The sequence below is a fragment of the Miscanthus floridulus genome, chromosome 6 (assembly GCF_019320115.1).
Source record: "Miscanthus floridulus cultivar M001 chromosome 6, ASM1932011v1, whole genome shotgun sequence".
NCBI classification, from domain to species: domain Eukaryota; kingdom Viridiplantae; phylum Streptophyta; class Magnoliopsida; order Poales; family Poaceae; genus Miscanthus; species Miscanthus floridulus.
The window spans coordinates 28,049,316-28,074,420 of record NC_089585.1 but is presented as its reverse complement, the minus strand read 5'-3'; the positions used below and the strand labels follow the sequence as shown (position 1 = coordinate 28,074,420).

The following is a 25,105-nucleotide window of genomic DNA, read 5'->3' as shown; positions in this document are numbered from 1 at the left end:
GTGGTGGGGTAAAAACGTAAATAATGCATCTGCGAAAGTGTCCGACGATTTGCGAGTGTAAGAAGATAAGACGCGTAGCGTCACCGGTGTCGCATTTGTAGGCGGATCGATGGCTAGAAAATACAAATCGGCACCTAGCCGCGGCTTTTGACCGCACCAGTTCACCACCACGACACCACCCGCGCACGGCGCAGGACCCGCCCAAACCCAACCCAAAGGCGGTGGCCGCGCCGCGTCGGCTCCAGCGCGATACGACCGATACAACAACGAAGTCCGCCTCCCCCCTCCCGGTCCCGTCCCGGCTCCCTCGGCCCCCGGCTTGTGTGCTGCGGCTGCGGGCACTTCGCCTTCGTCTGTTCGTCCCCGAGGGCTGAGACGGGGAAGAAACCCCGTACCCTATCGCGCTCGCCCCGCAGAGGGAGGGGACGGGAGGGGAGGGTTCGGATTCGAAGGGGGGGAACGGACGGACTGGAGGGAGGCATCTGGAATTCTCAGCCCCCATCTCCGCCGCGGCCTCCTTCTCCAGCACGCGAGGCCGCCGGTACTCCGCCGTGGAGTCCCTCCCCCATCTGCCGGCCGACTCGGATTAGATTGGATTGGATTGCTGTTGGTGAGTAATCCACCCACCCATCCGTCGGCCCTCGCTTTGTTGCTGGTGCATATCTTCTGACGAATTCGACTGGATTCCTTGTCTGCTCCCTATTCAGATCCCAAAAGCCTGGGGCCTGGTGCTACAAGGCCGCTACTTCCCTTTGCCCCACTGCTACGCGCGCGCGCGCGGGAGCCTTGTGCCCCGTCGTCTCCGGGAGACGCCATGGACGAAGAGGACGACGACCAGCGCCTGCTGCACAGCCTCGGCGTCACGTCCGCCAACATCGAGGACATCGAGAAGAAAATCCTCTCGCAGGCAAAACCCAGTGCCTTTTCCCTCCTCCTCCTCGCGCGTTCCATTCCTCTCTCGCATCTCACCACCACAGCTTTGAGTAATCCCCCACCCACAATCTGCTCAGGTTGCCGTCCCGTATGTGTTGTGCAGGTCCAAACTGAACCCAAGCGCGACGATGAACAAGGAGCAGCCGTCGATGACCCCAGCAGGGGCAATGTTGCGCCTGAGTCTGATGCGCAGGCCAAGCTGCACCAGAAGCTGCGCTCGGTGCAACTCGAGATCAACACCGTAGCTTCCACCATTAAAAGAGCTAAGAACGCAGCTGGTAAGAAGGTCGACAGCTCGGACAGCGCTGATGGACAAGATAAAAAGAAGCAGAAGCAAGCCGATCGCACTGCTCAGGACGAACCTCATGGAGGAGCCCTCCAGCAGGCGCTCGCCACCGAGCGCCTTAAAAGCCTCAAGAAAGCTAAAGCTCAGATTCAGAAAGAGATATCGCAGTCGGACCCCAACCCGTCTGGCTCAGACAACCGGAAAGATAAAATGCTGGCCATGCTGGTTGAAGACGAGCCGAGGCATAAGAAGAAGTCGCTATTGCCGGCTCGAGGACCTAAGAAGATGTCGGCTCCTAGACTGAAAACCATGAGTTATAATGACGATGAAGACTTTGACGCAGTGCTTGATGGGGCTTCTGCAGGATTTATGGAAACAGTGAGCTACTACTCCTTGGGGCTTCTTATTTCTTGCCTCATTTGCTATATTTCAGTGCTTTCTGATGCTATTCTCTATATGGCGTAGGAAAGGGAAGAACTAATCAGGAAGGGCTTACTGACACCATTTCACAAGTTGAAGGGCTTTGAGAAGCGTGTCGAGCTGCCTGGACCTTCTCATAGGCAAAATGATCCCTCCGAACAAGCTGAAGAAACAATTGAAGCTTCCAGGATTGCTAGAGTTGCTCAGTCAATGCAGCGGATTGCACAAAGTCGCCCAACGACCAAATTGCTTGATCCAGAATCTTTACCTAGGCTGGACGCACCTACTGCTCCATTTCAAAGGCTTGGAAGGCCTCTAAAGCGTCCTGTATCTCCAAGTTCAGAAGAACAGGAAAGGAAGAGACAAAGGAATAAGACCAAGAGGCCCTTGCCTGACAAGAAATGGAGGAAAGCCAATTCAAGGAAGGAATCACTATTGGAAACTGACGGTATGTCGAGTTTGGTTTACAGTTTCTAAGACTGTAAGCTCTGCTATTATTCTGTTTCTATATGCATATATCAAATGCCGATGTAATCCTTTTTGCTGCGTTTTCTTGTTATAAGTCCCTATGGAAATACTCATCACTCCACACCTTGGCGGCCTCTTGCTATTATTCACCGAAACACAAAATAACCACCAGGAAGGAAAAAAAAAAACTTTGACAATAAACCCTAAATGACTATCTCCCCATACCCATCCTCGTTGTTCCTATGACCCAACAAAATAGAACACAACTCCTAATGAATTATTTGTGTACTCACAGATGAGGATGTTGGGGACTTCGTGGCATCAGTTTCTGAGGAAGATGATCAAGCAGCAGAAGGTTTTGATGGGTTAACTCCTGTTATCCTTGAAGGTGGTTTGAGAATTCCTGGCACAATTTATGAACAGCTATTTGATTACCAAAAAGTGGGAGTGCAGTGGTTGTGGGAGTTACACTGTCAAAGGGCTGGTGGAATTATTGGAGATGAAATGGGCCTGGGAAAAACTGTGCAAGTCTTATCATTTCTTGGTTCTTTGCATAACAGCAGCATGTACAAGCCCAGCATCGTTATTTGTCCTGTAACACTTCTGCAACAGTGGCAAAGGGAGGCCAGTAGGTGGTATCCAAAGTTCAAGGTGGAGATCTTACATGATTCTGCAAATGGTTCAAGTAAAAAGAGCAAGGCATATAGTGATTCTGACAGCGAAGGTTCTTGGGATAGTGATCAGGAAGAGGTTAGACGTGCAAAGCCTGCAAAGAAGTGGGATGACTTGATTTCACGGGTTGTAAATTCAGGATCAGGTTTGCTTTTAACCACATATGAGCAGCTAAGAATCTTAGGGGAGAAGTTGCTGGATATAGAATGGGGATATGCTGTGTTGGATGAGGGTCATCGTATAAGGAACCCCAATGCTGAGATAACGCTGGTGTGCAAGCAACTACAGACTGTGCACAGGATAATCATGACAGGTGCACCTATTCAGAATAAACTTTCTGAGCTCTGGTCTCTTTTCGATTTCGTGTTCCCTGGAAAACTAGGTGTGCTGCCTGTATTTGAGACTGAATTTTCTGTGCCAATTACTGTTGGTGGTTATGCTAATGCGACACCATTGCAAGTGTCAACAGCATACAGATGTGCTGTTGTTCTGCGTGATCTTATCATGCCATACCTTCTTAGACGGATGAAAGCTGATGTCAATGCACAGCTCCCCAAGAAAACAGAGCATGTCCTTTTCTGTAGTTTAACTCCAGAGCAGCGTTCTACTTATCGTGCTTTTCTTGCTAGTTCAGAGGTGGAACAAATATTTGATGGCAATAGAAATTCACTGTATGGTATAGATGTCCTAAGGAAGATATGCAATCATCCTGATCTACTTGAGAGAGAACATGCTGCTCAGAATCCTGACTATGGGAATACTGAAAGAAGTGGAAAGATGAAAGTAGTAGAGCAAGTTCTCAAAGTCTGGAAGGACCAAGGCCACCGAGTTCTTCTGTTCACTCAAACTCAACAAATGCTTGACATTTTAGAGAACTTCTTGACGGCCTGTGGCTACCAATACCGAAGAATGGATGGACTAACACCTGCAAAACAAAGGATGGCACTAATGGATGAGTTCAATAACACAGATGAAATCTTTGTTTTCATTCTGACCACAAAAGTTGGTGGATTGGGTACAAACTTGACTGGTGCAAACAGGATTATTATTTATGATCCGGACTGGAACCCTTCAACAGACATGCAGGTGCAGTTTATTATGAGTATTTTGTGTCTAGCTGATTTGTATTTTTTTTTATAAGTGTGTACGTATTAGCCTTTAACTTTTTTTGTGTACATGCATTAGTGTGACTATCAATACAATTGTTGTACCGGACCTTAAAAAAGGCTGACATGAAAAACTGGATGCCAGTTGAGTGATGACTTGAGAGATGAATAATTTTGAATCATTATCTGCTTATTAACTTACAAGCATAATCTCCTGTTTATTATGTCCTAACTCCTAAGCTATGTGCACACTTTCACTATTCTTTCATAAAGTGCTCTGCAAGCTTGCATCAATATCTGATCAGAACTTACCTGATTAAACTTTTTGTGATGTAGGCCAGAGAACGTGCATGGCGAATTGGGCAAACTAGAGATGTAACGGTTTACAGACTGATCACACGTGGGACGATAGAGGAGAAAGTCTATCACCGACAGATATACAAGCATTTCCTTACTAACAAAGTACTGAAAAACCCTCAGCAGAAGAGATTCTTTAAAGCCAGAGACATGAAGGATTTATTCATATTACAAGACGACGAAGGGAACGGTTCAACTGAAACATCAAATATTTTCAGCCAGTTGTCTGAAGATGTGAATATTGGGGTTCCAAATGATGGTCAACAAGATCAGGCTCATATTGCTTCGGCTTTGCCAAGCACCAGTGAAGCTGAACCATCTAATGGAGGGGAAGGGAGAGTGGACGTTAACTCTGACCAAGCAGATGAAGAATCGAACATTTTGAAGAGTCTTTTTGATGCTCAAGGCATTCATGTAAGCAGTATCTTCTCATCCCTAACAAAACTTCTTTGTGCAATGCTTCAATTTTCTGAGTTAACATCCTGTTTTCTGAACTCTGTCAGAGTGCTATCAATCATGATGCCATAATGAACGCTAATGATGACCAGAAAGTGCGCTTAGAAGCAGAAGCTTCACAGGTGGCACAAAGGGCAGCTGAAGCTTTACGTCAATCACGGATGCTCAGAAGCCGTGACAGTTTTGCTGTTCCCACATGGACCGGAAGATCTGGTGCTGCTGGGGCACCCTCCTCTGTTCGCAGGAAGTTTGGGTCCACAGTTAACAGCCAGTTGACCCGTTCCTCACAGCCATCAGAAACTTCCAGCAGCAGGAGTCAAAGTCTTCCAGTGGGTGCTCTGAATGGCAAGGCACTGTCATCTGCTGAACTTCTGGCTAAGATTCGTGGAACCCGAGAGGGAGCTGCTTCAGATGCCTTGGAGCATCAGCTCAACGCAGGATCAGCTTCCAATCATGTATCAAGTCCATCTGGGAACGGCGGCCGCATATCTAACTCTTCTAACAGAAGCATGATCGTGCAACCAGAAGTCCTGATCCGCCAGTTGTGCACCTTCATACAGCATAGCGGTGGGTTTGCCAGCTCCACGAGCATAACGGAACACTTCAAAAGCCGCATTCAGTCCAAGGATATGCTTCTCTTCAAGAACCTGCTGAAGGAGATAGCAACTTTGCAAAGAGGCGCGGACGGTTCTATGTGGGTGCTGAAACCTGATTACACGTGATTTTTAACTGTAGTTCACAGGAGCGAAATTTTGGTCTAGGAGTTGTTTTCGATGGGGATTTTGGTTTTCGGAAATTGGATAGGGTGATCTTTTTTGGTGGCTTACTGAGTGATTCTTTTTGTAAGGAAGGACTTGACACGAAGAAATCTTAGGAGATGTGTTGTGAATACAAGAATAGGAAGTCTTGGGATATCCCAACATGCTATGCTCTTCTTCCAGTCTAAAAAGTCTTGGAGAAAGGCTAGCAGATTTTACAGGCCACAAGGGTTAGCCTGGTGCTGAAGTTTTTCAATAGCTTCTTCTTACCTCTGGATTAGTTGGCCAGTAATTGTTTCCATCAGAAATATTGTGCTTGTTTAGCGGAATGTGGTATTTTGCTACGTATAGGATCGGTTAGACTTGTTGAATCCAGGGCCAGGGCCTAATTATTTGTGCAGTACTGTCCAACAGAATAGACAGAGCAATCTGGCTGGTCCCTGCAGCCAAGCAATAGCCAAACCGGCTACCTGGAGAGCCAAATCTGGATGGTCCCTGTAGCAAAGCAATAGCCAACCCGGCTACCTGGAGAGCTAAATTTGTCTGGTCGGAGGGTTTCACCGATCCAATATTCCATGAGCACAGCTAGGGCCAATGGTCATTTAAAGTTGCTTTGCTTCAAAACATCATTCTTTTTCTACCACTTTCATAATCAAAAGTTACTACATTAAGCTCCTAGAATCACGTATATTTTTCTGCTAATAGGATGAATAACAGAGAACCCATTCTAATTGAATTCAATTCAAAACATCTTACAAATTCAAAATTAAAATTCCTCAAAGTGGACTGTTTTTGTAAGTTATTTGAACTTTTAGGGTATCGGTTTAATTCTAAAAATCAATAGGAATTTGGTTCTATGTTAAAACTAATAAGAAATTTTGATTTAAAATAGGTTCTATGTTATTTATCCTACCATGTTAAAACTAGGGACGACTTTAGAAGCTTGATATAGTGAGATTTCGAATAATTTTATGAAAGAGAGGAAGAGGGGCGAAGTTTTGAAGCAAAATGACGTAAGCAGACACTGGCCCCAGCTGTCGTCACTCGTCAGCCGTCAAGGAACGGAGGATGGCGAGGCACGCGAGGGGGCCAACCGCACTCGCGCGATGGCACATCAACAGGGGCGTCGACGCCGTTGGCTATTCTGCCTGATTTCTTGTGCAATTGTGCTGGAGATGGTCCAAAGATGGCGATGCTTCATGGATGGTAACCTTACAGTTCAATACAAAAGTCTTAATGAGGCTCTGTATATTATGCATGGTTGATGGTAACGATGCCGCCTGTCCACACAGGCTTCAAGGATGAGATTCATTGCTGGAGCTTGGCCTAAATGATTTAACTTTTTTTTTTCTTTCTCTTCTGAGGGAAAACACTGAGTAGTAATCTTCAGCTGGGTTTGAGCTTGTAAGGCTGTTGTGTTCGCCCGCGATGCAAGGTTCCACAGGGAATGGCTTCGGCCGCGTCCAGGTGATCTCCCGCCGAGTCGTCCGCGGCTCCGCGCTGAGCCGCCGCCGCTGCCAGCTTTTACGCTGGAGGAAATCCACCTGACGCCGTGGGATCGTCTCGCCATGCTCACCCTCAACTACATCCAGGACGGCGTCCTTTTACCCAAGCCCGAGTGCGTGCACAGCCACCAGCCGGCCGTTGTCGTCGATGACCGCCTCGCGTCAGCGTTCGCCCGCGCCCTGGGCCGCTTCTACCCGTTCGCCGGCCGCCTAGTCCTCCTCAGTGAGCGTGGCGCCGCCGACGGCGGCTCCACCTCCACCGCCACCGTGTCGCGCTGTGGTGCACTGGCGAGGGCGCCGAGTTTGTCCACGCGGCGGCACCCGGCGTCACGGCCCGGGCGCCGCTGTGCATTCCGCGCGAGCTGGTGTCGTCGCTGTTCCCGCTCAACGGGCTGCTCTGCGTCGACGCCGCCTCGTCGGAGCCGGACGCGGACGGCGGCTCCCGGCAGGCGGCGCCGCTGCTGGCTGCGCAGGTTACCGAGCTCGCGGACGCCCTGTTCGTCGCCGCAGCATGGTGAAGAGCAAAGAAAGATCGAGAAGAATATGAAACAAGCTCGATGTTGTTGAGACGGAAACATTGACTATTTGGATGAAGAACAATATGATGATCATGATGTTCCGCAAGACTCTTTAGGATGTCATTCCAAATTAAAAGACGTTTTGATATTTCTAGATCCATATACGCAGCAAAAACTATAAATCTATAAATGTCAAAATATTTTATAATTTAGGACGGAAAAAGTACTTTTTTTTAGCTCCTATTCAAATTATATTTGGGCATCTGGCACCGGCACTATGGACCGGCCCAGGCACGGCACGAAGAAGCACGGCCCAGGCACGGTCCAGCCCGGTGGCAGTGCTGTGCCTGGGCCGTAGGTTCGGCTCATAGTGCCGGTATGGACACGACACGAATTTTGGGCCGACACGATGTGGCTCGATAGTTTGTAGCCATTGGATGATTTTAGTGATTTCTAGCCGTTGGATTGGAGTATATAATCACCTCCACAAACCCTAACTCCTAATTTCCTTGTACTCCCCAGTCCCCACGGCCTCCTCCCCAATTTCCTCTTGTCCTCCTCCTTCTCGTAGCCTCCTCCCCATGTCCGATTCCTCTGTCCTGTGCCCAGACTCTCCACCACTGCTGCCCACGGTGCCTCCTCCTCCTGTCCCACGGCGTCACGATGACCTCACCGCGGGGGAGCTGGAGAGTGACGTGGCGACCACGGCATGGCAACGTGACGGCAGCGCTCGGCCAGGGGCGCGTCCGCGCCGAATCTGCATCTATGGTGAGTCTAGGCGCGGGATCTGCAACGGCGGCACGGAGTCGACGCGACGACGACGGCGGCCGGGCGCGGCGTCGAGCCAGGGCCAGCACGGGCACCGTGGGCCGTCGTGCCCCGCGGCATGGCACGGCACGACTCGGAGACCATAGTGCCGTGCCTGGGCCACGACGGCGACACTATCAGGCATGGCACGACTAGCTAGCGTGCCACATAGTGTCGTGCCTAGGTGTGCCATGCCTGACCGTGCCCGTGCCTGTGCCGTGTCGTGCGGCCTGGTTGGCCATGTATAATTCAAACAGGAGCTCTATGTACTCTCTTCTGTCAATGTTATGAAGGTATTGATGGTACTCCTAAGCTTAGCATGGTGTTATAGGTTGGAGAATAGGAGGATTATGGAGATGATGGATAAGACTAATCCCAATTGTTATATGTTAGAGAAGAATAACAATAAGACAACACAAAAAAAGGTGAAGACCAAAGAGAGATCAACAACTGTTTCGATGAAGCGCAATATGAAAATCATGATGTGGGTGAGTGCACTGAGATTCGAGCTATAGGTTTGTTAGAAACGGATGGCAACGGGTGCGGCGATGAGTGGATGGTGAAACTCCTCAAAAAGGGGTGCAAATTTAAGATCTCGTGTTTTATTTTTGCTTCTTTATTTGGCAAGATGTTAGGGAACACTAGGGGCGTGATTGGTTGCTCGAATCGGGCCGTCATATGGTCCATCCCGCGCCCTTTGGTGCATTTCATCTATGTTTTGTTGTCCTACTCGCACTTTTCTCCTGCTTCCTTTCATGCAGATGCCCTCATCCATCCCGGACGGCGCCGTCTTCTCGATCCCCACTTCCCTCTCGGTGCAGGCTCGCTCGGTGCTTGGTGGGAACCTTTTCGGAGAGCGCGGGAGATGAGGTCGTCCTAGCGATAAAGCGCGCGTTGGTCGCTGCTAGTGTTACCGCCCTCACTCTTCGCCTCTCCTTCCGCCATAGCTCTGGTGCGAACTCCCCTCTAGCTCCCCCTCGACCTCGGTAGCCCTACCGAGGCGACCACCACCGGCGAATTTCTCTCGGTCCTTCGGCGCTTTGACGGTATATGCCACCTGCGCTCTTCCTCTCCTCCTTCTTCAGTGTCGATTTTGTTGATTTGTCTGTAGATTTTGCTTGCAATACCAAGAAATTAGGGTTATTAGTTTGACATCCTCAGATCTGTGCGATGCTATACCTGATTTACTTGTTCCTAGCTCAGATCTGTACATGATGCTTCGTATTTGGTGTATACCTCATGTTTTGTGTAGATCTTGTACATGTTGATGCCTATTTTATTGTACACACTGAACAAAGTGCCTAGAGGTTAGTGATGTTGATTATGTAATAGTATACGCTGGAGTACCCTTTGGTGTGGCAGCCGCGTCTTTCATAGTTCATTTTGTCTGTTTTTTTGCTTGCTAAGCAGTACACACCCATGTTGCATGCTCCCTTTCTAATGTTTCCCTCCATCCTGTTGGTAGACATGGCCTTTGAAGCTAGGCACAGGGCTATCGCTGCTGTAGTTGTTGCAGTGGCTGCTTGTTTTTTCATGTGGTTTAGGAGGAGAGTTGAAGATTCGCGCTCAGTCACCTATGGTCCTATGGCTGAGAGGGACAAACAGAGGATGAACAACCTTAGATACATCTATGAATCTGATGATGTGCACTGTGTCAACCTTCTTAGAATGAAGAGGGCCCCTTTTCCAACTTTATGATCTTTTTCGTAGTAGAGAGCTTGTCACTGACAGCATACATGTATCTGTTGAAGAACGAGTAGCCATGTTCTTGCATGTTGTTGGTCACAATGAGAGGTTTAGGGTGGTTAACCTCACCTTCAGGAGGTCCGCAGAAACAATTAGTAGGTTCTTTCAGAAGGTGTTATATGTGGTCATCAAACCATGAGAGACATCCATGCCCAAGCAACAGCTGGGCGGTTGTGATGATCTGATGGCTGGGTTGGACGTCTCTCATGGTTTCATGCATGTCATGATCTTGGTTTTCTACTATCTGTTTGAGGTTTGTTGCTGTCTATGTTTCTTAAGCTTCAAGTTCAAGGTTAAATAAAAAGGCAATTAAATCTGAGGTAAATCAATTGAACTAACCATAATCTTATCAACATCTTATACTTGCTTTTATGTGTTTTTTAAGGGGCACATGGCTTGATATGTTGTGTACCGTGGTAAGGTTCCTAGGGTATATGCAACCTGGGCTAGATGCAATGCCCAGGTAACTGGTTTTAAAAACAACAGCTACAAGAGCTTCCCTACCAAAGAAGAGGCAGAAGCATCATACTTGGAGTTTATGGGTTGTGAAGATGACAAAGTTTTTGTCAAGCCTCCACCAAAGGTGGTTAGGAACACACCGGTGTTATTTGTTGTGGCTGTGGTGCAGTATTTTTTCTTGCTGGTGCTCCTATGGTTCGTTCTTGCTCGTTGCTACAACTGCCTGTGATGCTCAAAATGTGTCGTGCAAACTTGTAATGACAATGACCTTGTGAGGTACTGTGACCCTAATGTTGTTAACTATTATATGCTAGGACTGTTGTATGGTTCAAATTTATCATTAGATGCTCCAAGGTTATTGCCGATGAAAAGGCACAATGAGCTGAGGCAAACAAATCCTCTGTCTTGCTTATTTTTCTGAGAAGTATGGTAACCTCACCAAAACCATACCTTGTGCCCAGACCTGTTGCCGTGCGGCAAACCAAACAGAGCTAGGGGCACAACTTTATACCACTTTAACGCTCCATGCTGGCAACCAAACGAGAAAGAAGTCATCCAGTACGCAAGCCTCAAGTACAACAAAACACAGGAGGATGAACGGTGTCAGCTTGGCTAGGAAGAATTTAGATGGGGCCTTCGTCCCGGATGACCGAGCTCGGAGCAACCAATCACACCCTAGTTGCATGCAAACTGCTGCTCGCCTGCCCTTGAAGTAAAGCTGAACCGTTTTTCCTTTTTTTTTCATGTATTTACAGCAACCGCGAGGACTTGCATCAGCGCTGCCTTGAATGCGCTCTGTGTACTCTCACACGCTTGCTTTCTGATTCTATTACCTCACGTGTATCTGTTGCAATCTTAATTTCCCAGCTGCCATATCAGTTGGGTTTTCCGAACCTGGTCTTTCGGTTGGCTTGATTACACACCCATCTTGATTATATGGCCAAGACTATATGCATAATCTGCCTCTCACTCGGTCTCCTAATTTAACGCATTATTTTAACATGCAAAGATACTGCATCTGTGATATTATTAATTTAATGATTTATTTCCATACAATATATGTATGGATACACATGTTATTCTACACCCTAAGTGTAGAATATATTATTCTACACCAAACTGTTATACTGAATAAAATTTAGGACATTTCAGTAGTCGTGTGTCAGTATTATTCAGTATTTCGTGGTACCTGGTGTAGTATTTACCGATACTGAACGTGGGCAGTAGTATTTAGTATTTGTTCTGGTCAGTTTTGGCTAGTGGTGTATAATATTAGTCTACACCTTGGATTTTTTATAAACTTGGACAATATATTGAGAAAACTCCATGTCACTTTTTTCTTCCACGTTAAAAAAAAACCCCGAGGTATATACATCATAAATATACGTCTTATTTTTTATATTACCTGATATATACCCGTGCGTTACACCGGGATTATAGTTTTTTTTTACTGAACCTCATTAATACTTGGACGTAGACGTGTGAGCTCAAGGATTTCGTATTAGACGTGGACATATGGATCCGGTCTTTGTATCGCAATCAAGTAGGATGCGGACGTGTGAGCTCCGAATGAATGATGATTCATATCGGATGTGAATACATGAGCAAGAGTAAGATTTAGTATCACCGGCTAGATAATTAATTTAGAGTTTTATTTTAAATTGTAGAGATATACGCCAGTCTGGCTCGTAGGAGCCTCGCGGACGTTGCTCGTCACCTGCAAGCGGGCTACTGCTACTATCGGCCACTGCTAGTGGCCTCATGCTGCTCGCAGTCTGCATCTGCATCTGCATGCACGCTGCTCACTCACAGAGTCAATGTCACTCTCTCTCTCTCTTAGGCTGTGTTTAGTTCGTGAAATAAAAAATTTTAGATATCACATAAGATGTTTTGGGATATCGGAAGGAGTTTTCGGATACTAATAAAAAAACTAATTACATAGCTCATCTGAAAACTACGAGACGAATTTATTAAGCCTAATTAATTTATCATTAGCGTATGTTAGTTACTGTAGCACTTATAGCTAATCATAGACTAGTTAGTCTTAAAACATTCGTCTCGCGATTTTCAACCAAACTGTGCAATTAGTTTTTTTTGTCTATATTTAATACTCCATGCATATGCCACAAGATTCGATGTGATAGTTTAGGATGAAAATTTTTGGAACTACACCAGGCCTCTATCTGAATGCACAGGCGTGCTGGCGCTGGGGAATAGCAGCAGACACGGCAGTGCAGGGATTTCTGCGCAGCATTCGAGAAATTATGAATCCTTTCTTCTCTCACTCGAGTACTGTCTCTTTATTACATTGTCGATATGCAGCTACCAGATGCATCCGGTTGAACCGATGCTGGACTCGGCGAATCTACTTGATCAATCTTTTAATCGTTATAAGTTTGAAAACCCAAAACCAAATTGTCCTACTGATTTGACCTTTGCATTATTTAGAATTTAATCAACCTTTCAAGCCCAATATTGACCATGTTTTTATTTTGCTAACATGTCCACAATATTGACCATGGTTTTGCATGAGTATACAACTTGTAAAATCTGAAGTAGCATGGAGTCCGACTTATTAGCCGTAAAAACCATCAGCCGAACCCTTTCACGGGATTCTATATATTAATTTTTTTATTATAGCTGAACTTAATAGGGACTATATGGATTTGTAAGAGACCTTGTTTTATTAATACCAAGTGTTCTACATATCATGGTCCTAGGCGTTAAATCATATAAAATGTGCAACATTTAAATAATCTTTCAGATTTACTAGTTTCCAACTGTGTTATTATCCACATTCTGCAATTGTTTACTCAATTGCCCACGTTCATACTGGAACATAAACACTGAAAAAGGAACCTCCTTAACACGGCAATTATTAAGCATGTTATTGTTTTGCATACAAATATAACTAGTACGTACAGTACACACTATCGTTGATTTATGTGTAAATAACATGACCAGTAATATTGAATTTTAAAAGCTGACCAATAAAAAGTAAACATTGAAACATAGACCAAATAACCAAGAGCCGTAACAAATAATTGTGTGTCAACATGTAAGCTCAAGGTTAGAGGACATTTATGGGTATTAATATGCATGCAGTATTTTCCAAAATTTAAGAATATCGGCACAATATTTTGACCACGAACGAGTACTTTATCATGTTTTTAGCATGTACGAGACTAGTGCTAGATTATTATTACATTACATGGTTCTTAATTAAACACGGTGAGGTAAGAATAGTGGAGCAACGAGATAGCCCAGTCAAATGAGAGTTTTATGGCGTTGTTTCCAAAATAATAAAACTTAGATGAAATAACCACTCTCAATGCAAAGTTTTGTTTTATAGTTTTATAGACATTTAATTTCATAACTAAAAAATAGTTGGTAATTATGTGAAGAGAGTTTCATTTTGAACAAACCACAAGAAGAGGTCAAAATCGCCGTAAAGAAAGCCATCTGACTGCTTCCCTTGATAAACACAACCACCACAACTGCCACCAAGATCCGAAGGGAACCAACAAGTCTGATAGACCAAACACTCACTGGCCCTTCGTCAACATCGGATCAAACGTCAACGCAGTAGAGAGAGGCCGAAGAGACCTTATTCCAGTACGTCATCATCGCCACCAAGATGATGCTAGAAAACAAACCTAGAAGAACAAGGATCAAACAAGAACTAAAAGCTATGGATGGATCGGGTCCCCACTTCTCTGGCCCCAGCGTGGTCGCCAGATGGGAGAGACGAGGGGGACCGAGAGGATCGCATGGGGAACAGCGGCGGCGGTTGTTTTCTGGTCTGAGAGAGAGACAACGCAAATCCTGAGATGTAGTTTATACACGTGCTGTTAGTTACATTTTAAATTTAAGAATGCTAAATTAAAATTTTGGCCAAATCCATCTTATAAAGCATCTCCAAGTGACTCTGTAAAATCGATCTTTAAAAACTAGGATTTATATGTAAAATAGATAGCCTTTCAAATTATTGAAGCACCTCTCTTCAGAAGTTCAGCCGCGTTCTATATTTGATTGGATCACGTCAACGGATGATATTTTTTCCGTCAAAATTGGACTTCATGCAGACGGGAATTGCCAGGGCCGAGGCGGATGGCGAGCGGCGCCCCTCGCCAATTCTACCGACCTACAAAACCGGAATTGTGGACTCAGCATTTTGGAAATCGACCTAGCGATACTGTTGGAGGCATTTTTTTTCTCCAAAAACTCAAAATCTGACTGCATGCAGAACTTTGCCGAGCTGGATGGCAGTTAGTATTCAGGTGAGCTTCCGTTTAGTTGCCAAAAAATTTTGCATAGTAACTGTCACATCGAATCTTGCGGCACATGCATGGAGTACTAAATGTAGACGAAAAAAAAACTAATTACACAGTTGGTCGAGAAATCGCGAGACGAAACTTTTGAACCTAATTAGTCCATAATTAGACACTAATTACCAAATACAAACGAAATGCTATAGTGAGCCAAAATCCAAAAAATTTTGGATCTAAACGCACCTTAAGACCTTAGCACGCACTCAATTCGTTTCTGACAGACATGGATGGATCAGGCAGGCTTCTGACGTGCGCCAGCTCCCTGGAGAGGCAAGTCTGGATGGTCCCTGTAGCAAAGCAATGGTCGTTTAAAGTTGTTTTGCATCAAAAGTTCAAAACATCATTCTTCTTCTACCTCTCATAAAAAAAAATTACCATATTAAACTCCTAAAATCACGTATATTTTTCTGACTGCTAATAAAATGAATAACAGAGAACTCATTCTAATTGAATTTGACTGTTTTTGTAAATTATTTGAACTTTAGGGTATCGGTTTAATTCTAAAAGTCAATAGAAATTGGGTTCTATGTTAAAACTACAGAAATGCTATACAACACATTTGTTTTAGCATTAAAAAAACACATGAATTTTTTAACACACAAAACACACGGCGAGTGTGCACTCGACTCTCCAGCGTGCGCCAGCGCAGAACACCAGGGACCACCGTTCGCGACGCGCCATCTAGCTACCCTCTATAGCAGGTGGTCCCTTCTTATCTCTGGCCCCATGGGCACTGAAGGGAGGTGGGCATCTAGAGTGGATGTGTGTTTTCGACTGACTTCTGGACCCTGCCTTTGCCTGGCCCTACACGCAGCGGCTGGCGGTGCGAAAGCATGAATAGATCAACACGCCCTGACGGAGCTGCCAGGTGCTCGATTCATCTTCTGCCTTGGGTCCGGAATCGTCCTACCCGTGGCGTCGAAACACTGCCAGGTCCGGAACCGCTCTGTAATTTGTCCTTGAAAGGATCAAGATGCCCAAGAGGGGGGGTGAATTGGGCTAATTCTAAATTCTCTTGCAATAATCAAATCCTACGGATAGCCCAATTAACCCCTTGTGCCTAGAAAAATGTTTCTATTAAATTAACGCACAAAAGACTTACAACCTATGTTCCAAACTTACTCTAGCATAGCAATTCTATGAATGTAAATATAAGTATTTAATTGCTCAAAGTAAATACTTAAAGTAAATGCTCAAAGTAAATGGAGAGAGGAACGCGGCGATGTTTTGCCGAGGTATCGGAGAGTCGTCACTCTCCACTAGTCCTCGTTGGAGCACCCGCGCAAGGGTGTAGCTCCCCCTTGATCCGCGCAAGAATCAAGTGCTCTCTACGGGTTGATTATTCGACACTCCGTCGCAGCGAATCACCCAAAGCCACTCACAACTTGAGTTGGGTCACCCATAAACTCCGCCGGGTGATCACCAAGCTCCCAATCACCACCAAGCCATCTAAGTGATGGCGATCACCAAGAGTAACAAGCACGAACTCTCACTTGACCACGCGAAACCTAATGAGAAGATGAATGCACACTTGTCTACTCTTGATTCACTAATGAGGTTTCACTCTTGGATTCTCAAATCACAAACACCTCACTAGGACCTTGCTCTTCTTGGCACTCACAAATATGTTTCTCAGCTGATGGAATGAGCAAAAGTGACTCCACACACGAGTGGAGTTTCTATTTATAAGGAAGCCTGAAAAACGAACCGTTATGAGCTTCTGCGGGGTGACCAGACGCTCCGATCGTGTTGACCGGACGCTCTGGTCAGTTCAACCCGCGAACCAGTAGTAATGAGTTGATCGGACGCTGGCAGGGTCCGGTCAGCACTGATCGGACGCGTCCGATCGCATAAAACCCTTACTGAAACCTTACTAGACTCGACCGGACGCTAGACCCTCAGGGTCCGGTCAGCACTGACCGGACGCGTCCGGTCACACTTTCTCAAGTCTGGACCCTTACTGGAGTTGACCGGACGCTGGCCCTCAGCGTCCGGTCACATTGACCTTCCAGCGTCCGGTCACACCAGACTTGTTCTCCTCGGTCAAATGAATTGACCGGACCCTGCGGCCAGCGTCCGGTCGCACTGGAGCCAGCGTCCAGTCAGTATTTGACCCTCCATTCACTTCCAACTCTCGAACATATGTGAATAAAGTTTGCTCCAAAGGATCTTAGGCATTCATAGGAGCTACCTAGAGCTAGTTTTAACAAGTGTGCACCACACCTAACTCACTAGACTCAACTAGGTCAAGCTACCCGTCCATACCCCCCTTAATAGTACGGCCAAAAGGAAAAACAAAGTCCTAAACTACTCTAAGTGTCTTTCTAACTCCAATCGACACTTAGAACTAGTCATCCTTAACCTTGTCGTCCATCCTTTTAAAACTGAAACGATTTCCATTGTAGGGGCATGACAACTTTGATTGCCCAATTAATCTCTATTACCATGACCTAACTTAATTGCATCTGCAAAACACACGTTAGTTATAGTAATCTTGTATTATCATTAATCACCGAAACCCAACTAAGGGCCTAGATGCTTTCAATATCCCCCTTTTTGGTGATTGATGACAATACTACCTCGAGTATGTGAAAGAGTGAGGTTTTTGATGGTCTTGGTTCATATAAGCTTTTGTCGATAAGAACAAAATTGTTAGTCAAGCTTATATGACCCAAGCCAACTTAATGTACTCAAAGGATGTGAATTAAGCATGAGTACGACTAACAAAGTTCATTTGCATCAGAGTATAAATGCGGAAGCAAAGGCAAATGAGCATGACACAAGTGATATGACATTTAAATAATGCAAAGTAGAAAGCACACATGTCATAAATCACAATCACATAGATAGCACTATCACATAAATATAATAGTATGCATGAAAGTAAACACAACATGAATGCATAAGTAATAGTGTATCACACAAATAGAACTCCAAATGTATATAATAAGCTAATACTAGATAACTAGCTCCCCATGAGACTACATACTCGAACCCTCTCCCCCTTTGGCGTCAAACACCAAAACCTAGGGGTCGGTCGGCGGGGCTGCAGCGGACGAGCCGAGCGCTGAAGAACGTGGGGCAAGCTAGAACTGGGCACCATTATCATCTGACCCTAAGCTCTGAACTGACTGGCCCTCTATGGCAGGAAGTGTCGCTAAAGTGGTCTGGGTCTGAGCTAGGGCTGGTGCTGCCTGTGAAGCTGCTAGTAAGTCTGTCGTAGGATCTAACGATGCGACAGACAAGGGGAGCCTCTAAGTAGTCACTGTGACTAGAGCTGCTGTAGACGGACTGGCGGTATGCATATGAGGTGGAGTAGGCATGCCGATCAACTCACTGAAGGATGCTCCAAGACTCCTGGAGACTGACATGTCAGGCACAAATAGCGAGGAAGACTGCTCTTGTGTGAAACCCGTTTGAAGTGGAGTGAACTACGGGGCTACCACGGGTGAGGCTAACCACTAGGACACCTGTACAAGAGGTGAAGCAAACTGAGTTGGAGGCTGTCCCTGACTCTGGAGCCCACTGGGCTATACCGCTGGAGTCGTCGAAGTGGTGGCAAGCGGAGCAAGCTAGGGCGAAGACTATGGCTGTGGGGCCCCAAGAGCTGTCACTACATGCTGCATGAAACCCATAAGCTGCTGCTGTAAGAGTATCTGCTACTGATGCATCTGCTGCTGCTGCATGGCCTGCTGCTGCCTCTGGAACTCGTCCTATCGAGTCTGAAACTGGGCAAAAGTAGCAGTTGTCTCTTGTGCCTATCTATTCTATGTCTACTGCATCCGCTCAAGAATAGCAATAAGAGCGGGGTCTGTCTACGGAGCAGGTGGAGCAGAACTAGAGCTACCAGCCTCTGTATCGTGTCTGCGTGGAGGCATCTGAGGAATAGGCTAGTAGTCGTCGTCAGAGCTGTCACTATACTCGCTCACATCCTGATGTGCCTCTAGCTCCTCCTCAGTGGCTGCAATCCCTCTAATAATCTCATCCTGCTGAGCTGTGGACTTTGGTACGTCGGGATGATGGCTAGGCTGTCTGGGTGCCTAAGGAGTGCTGTGCCTGATCCTCTATAACAGGTTGTAAGTTGGGAACTCTGTGGTGGCACCTGTATACTCATCCATCATACCTAGGGGCTTATCAAGCACTACTCTACGGATGAGAAATGTGATCCAGTGAGCATAGGGAAGCTGCCTGCGACCCTTAAATCCCTCAGCTATTGTATCCTCCATCTCTGAAAGAAGGAGATCCCAGATATCAAATACTATCTACTGCATCAGGACATTGAGAAGCCAGAGCTGTAAGCGAGTCAGGCCCTCCCTATATCCCAACCTGGGAAATAGTGTCCTCCTGATAATGACCTCTAGCACTCTCGCTGTAGGAGTCAAGTCACTAGGGTTTCTGCTCGACCCCTCACCAAAGGGCGCCTTGAAGCAATGTCGCACTAAATCTGTAGGGGGCACCAACCCTCCATGAGGATGCTTGGGAGGCTCCTGCTATCCATAACACACCTCATGCATTTTGACAGGCTGCTCCTGTAGCCTCAGTATCTCTCTAGCCCTGCCACTCGTCACTCTATAGTCTTTGCCTCTAAAAGCAAAGTGAATAAATCTATGATGTGGATCGATGAAGAGTGAAGCATAAAACTGCTAGACCCAAGATGGTACATATATCCCTATCCATCCAATCAAATCTGTCAATCCTGGCAAATATGATAAGTAAGGCCGAATGTGCTCTCCGGTGGCTGCCATAATAGACTCTATCCGACAGACTCTCTGAGATCTAAACACTGCCCCACTGTTGAGATAAGCATTATAGAAATCTTCCTGTAGTGGCGTGTAGAAACCCTCAGCTGCTCTCTCATCCCTTCTTGGAGGAAACCAAACCTCAAACTCTACAAATCACAGCTGCTGAACCTGTCTGGCTGTGGCGGCCCTCAAGTCGAGGTGAACCACTGGAGGTGGACCCTGTGGTCTAGGTGGTGGACGTGATCCCCTCCGCTGTGTCGGCAGCCTCGGCGAGACTGGTACACGAGTCTGTCCAGAGCGGTGAAGCTAGGGTGCCAGCTCTGTCTCCTCGGCCTCCTGGGTCTGCTATGCCTGCTCGCCCTCCTGAGTCTGCTAAACTGACTCCTGCTCTGCTGACTGACCCTCCTCAATGGCAACCCATCGGCCTACAAACGTGGCAGTCCCAGCTGGACTACCATGACGACACTCAACCTCCTCAATCGCAGCTCTGACTGCTGGTGAAACCGGCTGATCTGCAATGACAACTCCACTGTAGGCACCGCCTCTCTCGACACCCTCTGCGGCCTCTACAACAGCTGCTACTCTCGCTGTCTCTGCGTCGGGGTACTTGCGCTTCTTGGATGTCACCTGCTTGGTTGACTTACCCTTCGATCCGGCTGGCTGGCAAGGCAGGGGCCTCTGATCATCATCACCTGGGCCACCACCAACGTTCTTGGTACGAACCATCTGAACTAACAAAATGATGAACTGACGCTGATGAAGATCAATAGACAAACTAAACCTCTCGAGGCTTGGCCTCGATCCTTACTCGTGAGCTTGGCTCCGAGTTGACTACCAACTGCCACAAGAACCACAACGGCACCGACACGCTGCACGATAGAATAGATGAATATACAAATACAATATATCTAATAGATGCGAAACCCTAATAGAGAAAGCAATGTAGATGCGAACTTGAATCGAATAGCTTTCTACCTGACGAACAGCGATCCGAGAAAAGATGAGATGTCACGCGGGGGATCGTCGGAACCGGCTAGGGTTAGGTCAAAAGCCCTGAATGTAATGGGGAATCAGTGCACTGCAATTTGATCTAGGTCACAATTGAACAGATCAAGATTGAAAATGCCTGGCCTTACCAATCAAGGAGTTAGGGTAAGGGTTGGATCAAAAGGTCTTGAGAACCCCTCGGTCTTGATTCCGGCGTCGCAGACACGTGAGAGGCGGGTGGTGAGGCTCGACAGAGGGCTCTTAGGCGGCGTGGTGGCGAGAGGACTGGGTGAGCGTAGGCAAGAGAGGCGCAGTGGCTTGCGTGACCGGCGCAAGGAGCTCGGCTGCGGGGCTGCGACGGCATGGTGAGCTTAGGCGCGAGGTGGCTGGCGCGGGGTTGCGGTGGCGCGGCGAGGCAGGAGCACGGCGGTGCACGGCTGGCGAGCTATGGAGGCGCTGGAGGCGGTGGCAAGGGCTAGGGCTAGGTCACGGGGAATCAAAAAACGAAGGTACGGCCGAAATAAATAGATCCCTCGACGCGACAGAGAAGGAAACGGAGAAAAGAGTCTTGAAGCCGCGTGAGATCCACTGACCAGACGCTTCGGTGGTAGCGACCGGACGCTACCACCCAGCGTCCGGTCAATTCCAGAGAGGTCCAATTCCTCTGGAATCGGGACCAAACGCGTTCGGTGATCCATGACCGGACGCAGGAAGAGTCCGATCAGTACTGCCTTTCCTTCCTTCGATCGACCGGACGCTGAAGGTCCTCCTGACCGGACGCACAGACGCAGCGTCCAGTCACTCCTTTGGCAACAGTTCACCTCCTGTGAACTGATCGAACGCTGGACAGCAGCGTCCGGTGCAGCGTCCGGTGCACTTTTTCCAGCAAGACTTCAAACTTCCTTCGCACTGCCTGTTCCCAATCAAGTCCCAACTTGAATAAGATCCAAATAAACACCAATTGGGACTGATGTGAGTGACCTCTCTCAAACCCTCATATTTTTCAAAATATTTTGCCTTAGGCTATAATTCTTTTTAAGAAAATAGGCAACAAGAGGGCAAATGGAATAAAACGATAAAACAACATTCATGCATATGCAATACTTGTAAGTAAATCTAGTTGCTTGTCAAATTTGATTCAAGGTTAAGCTTCTTCACACGCTTTTCGGCGGTTATCTCAACCATGTTAGACAAACCCTATATGCATTGCCACAAATTAAGCATGTTGTATATTACAATGAATGCAAGGGACAATATGAGCTCAATTTTTAGTGAAGTTACTAAAATCAAGTACATTGAGCTCATTCCGCAATCTACAAAATGTAGCCTCATCTAGCGGTTTAGTGAAGATATCCGCTAATTGATCTTTGGATCTTACACCTTCTAGTGATATATCATTTTTAGCTACATGATCTCTTAGAAAGTGATGGCGGATATCTATATATTTGGTGCGAGAGTGTTGAATCGGATTATTTGCAAGTTTTACCGTACTTTTATTATCGCATAAAAGAGGGTACTTTCTCTATAACTACTCCATAGTCTAGCAAAGTTTGTTTCATATATAATATTTGTGCACAATAAGCACCCGCGGCAATGTATTCCGCTTCAGTGGTGGACAAAGCCACACTATTTTGTTTCTTGGAGGACCAAGACATAAGTGATCTACCAAGCAAATGGCACCCTCCGGATGTGCTCTTTCTATCAACTTTGCATCCGGCGTAATCCGAATCGGAATAGCCAATTAATTCAAATAAAGCTCCTTTGGGATACCAAAGGCCAATGCTTGGTGTGTGCTTAAGATACCTAAGGATTCTTTTTACGGTAATTAAATGTGTTTCCTTAGGACTAGCTTGAAATCTAGCACACATACACACACTAAACATAATGTCGGGCCTAGATGTGGTTAAATATAACAAGCTACCAATCATAGAACGATAGAGAGTTTGATCAACCGGGTTACCTCCCTCATCTAGGTCGAGATGTCCATTTGTAGGCATTGGTGTCTTGATTGGCTTACATTCATCCATCTTAAATCTCTTGAGAAGATCTTTTGTGTATTTCTCTTGAGAGATGAAGATGCCTTCTTTCATTTGCTTGACTTGAAAACCAAGAAAGAATGTAAGCTCACCAATCATTGACATCTCGAACTCCTTCGACATCAATTCACCAAATTCTTTGCATGAGTCTTCATTTGATGATCCAAAGATGATATCATCAACATATACTTGACAAATGAAGATATGCTCATCAATCTTCTTGGTGAATAGTGTGGTGTCGATCTTCCCAATGGTGAAGCCCTTCTCAATGCGAAAGTCCCAAAGGCGCTCATACCAAGCTCTTGGGGCTTGCTTAAGCCCATATAGTGCCTTGGACAACCTACAAACATGATTATGATATCTAGGGTCTTCAAACCCGGGAGGTTGATCAACATAGACTAGTTCATTAATAAAGCCATTTAAAATGCACTTTTCACATCCATTTGATATAATTTCATTTCATGATGTGATGCATATGCAAAAAGGATACGGATGGCTTCTAATCTTGCAACCAGTGCAAAGGTCTCTCCAAAATCCAAACCTTCAACTTGAGAGAACCCCTTTGCAACTAGTCTTGCCTTGTTCCTCACAACAACACCTTGATCATCTTGTTTGTTGCGGAACACCCACTTCATTCCAATGACTCTTGCACCTTTTGGTCACTCTTCAAGAGTCTAAACTTTATTGCAAGTGAAGTTGTTCAACTCTTCATACATGGCATTAATCTAATCCAGATCTTTAAGAGCTTCTTCTACCTTGGTAGGCTCATAGCAAGAGACAAAAGAGTGATGAGCAACAAATGAAGTAAGTTTTTGAGATCGAGTCATTACACCCTTTGATGGACTCCCTATGATGAGATCTTGTGGATGATCTAGTAGGAGAGGTGTATTTCTTCTATTGACCACTTGAGGGGGAGGTTGTGTAGCATCAACATCTTGTGCTTGTACCACCATTTGCTTATGGGAGATATGAGTATCTTTATTTGATGAAGAAGGTTGGTTAATGACTTGTACATCATCTTTTGGCTTGATGTCTCCCACCGAAATATTCTTCATAGCCTCCCTCAATGGTTCATCACCTACATCATCAAGATTCTCATGTGCTCCTTGGGAGCCGTTAGATTCATCAAATTCCACATCATATGTTTCTTCAACCAAGCCGATGGCATGATTAAATACTCTATATGCTTTGGACTTCAATGAGTAACCAACAAGAAAACCTATATCACAATGTCTTTGAAACTTCCCTAGATGTTGCCGCTTCTTGTAGATGTAGCACTTGCAACCAAACACCCTAAAGAAGGAGACGTCCGGCTTCTTTCCATTGAGCAACTCATACGGTGTCTTAACAAGGAACTTTTGAAGAAATAGACGGTTGAATGCATAACATGCGGTGTTGATTACTTCCGCCCATAGAGCTTCGGGGGTATTATACTCATCTAGCATTGTCCTTGCAAGAGTGATCAAAGTCCAGTTCTTCCTCTCAACTACACCATTTTATTGAGGAGTATAGGTTGCAGAGACTTCATGTTTGATTCCAACTTCATCACAATAAGCTTCTATGTTTGTGTTGTCAAACTCTTTGCCATTGTCACTTCTTATCTTCTTGAGCTTCACTTCAAATTCATTTTGAGCTCTCTTGGCAAACTTCTTGAAACAAGATGCAACTTCGAATTTGTCATGAAGGAAGAACACCCATGTATACCTTGAATAGTCATCCACAATCACAAGATAATAGAGATTTCCTCCCAAACTCTTGTATATTGTTGGTCCAAATAAATCTATGTGTAGGAGTTCTAGCACTCTTGTGGTTGACATAAAAGCTTTGGTTGGATGAGTGTTTGCAACTTGCTTGCTGGCTTGACATGCACTATAAAGCTTGTCCTTCTCAAACTTCACATCCTTCAACCCTCTCACCAAATCATTTTTCATAAGCTTCTTGAGTGAGCTCATCCCAACATGAGCAAGTCTTCTATGCCATAGCCACCCAAGTGTGGTTTTGGTGAATAGGTAAGTCTTCAAGTTTGCATCTTCAGAGGTGAAGTCAACTAGATATAAGTTGTTGTATCTAAATCCATTGAATATCACTTGATTGTCATCTACCTTGGATACAACAACCTCCTTCTCGGTGAATAAGCATTGAAAACCAAGATCACACAATTGCCCAACGGATAGCAAGTTGAAGCTCAATGAAGCAACATAAAAGCACATTGGAGATGGAATGATCATTTGATATTGCCACTTTGCCTAATCCTTTAACCTTGCCCTTTGAATTATCTCCAAATGTTATTTTCTCTTGTCCATCTACCTCTTCATCTAGTGAGGTGAACATACGAGGATCACCGGTTATATGTTGAGTGCAACCACTATCAATAACCCAATGACTTCCACCGGTCTTGTAGTTCACCTACACACATGAGATTCAAACTTTAAGAATCCAAACTTGTTAAGGGCCCTTCATCTTCTCAACAAGTGACTTAGCCACCCAAATCTTCTTAGGCCTACTCTTGTTGGGGGGT

General features: G+C 45.8%; 2 protein-coding genes across 3 annotated transcripts; both read left to right on the top strand.

Annotated features, from left to right (window-relative positions):
* Positions 1 to 229: 229 nt before the first annotated feature.
* Positions 230 to 5,733, top strand: LOC136461934 (DNA excision repair protein CSB-like). Of its 2 annotated transcripts, XM_066461324.1 has the most exons (7): positions 233 to 610; positions 708 to 907; positions 1,037 to 1,597; positions 1,685 to 2,087; positions 2,403 to 3,865; positions 4,222 to 4,656; positions 4,746 to 5,733. In XM_066461324.1, exons 2-7 carry the CDS (start codon positions 815 to 817, stop codon positions 5,418 to 5,420), a joined length of 3,630 nt encoding a protein of 1,209 aa, XP_066317421.1. In that variant the 5' UTR covers positions 233 to 610; positions 708 to 814; the 3' UTR covers positions 5,421 to 5,733. The 2 variants fall into 2 exon arrangements, with proteins under 2 accessions (XP_066317420.1, XP_066317421.1); XM_066461323.1 differs by having other exon boundaries at positions 230 to 610; positions 708 to 1,597.
* A 909-nt stretch (positions 5,734 to 6,642) lies between these two features.
* On the top strand, positions 6,643 to 7,479 carry LOC136460399 (uncharacterized acetyltransferase At3g50280-like). The gene is made up of 3 exons (XM_066460111.1): positions 6,643 to 6,662; positions 6,892 to 7,174; positions 7,255 to 7,479. Exons 1-3 carry the CDS (start codon positions 6,643 to 6,645, stop codon positions 7,477 to 7,479), a joined length of 528 nt encoding a protein of 175 aa, XP_066316208.1.
* Positions 7,480 to 25,105: the final 17,626 nt, after the last annotated feature.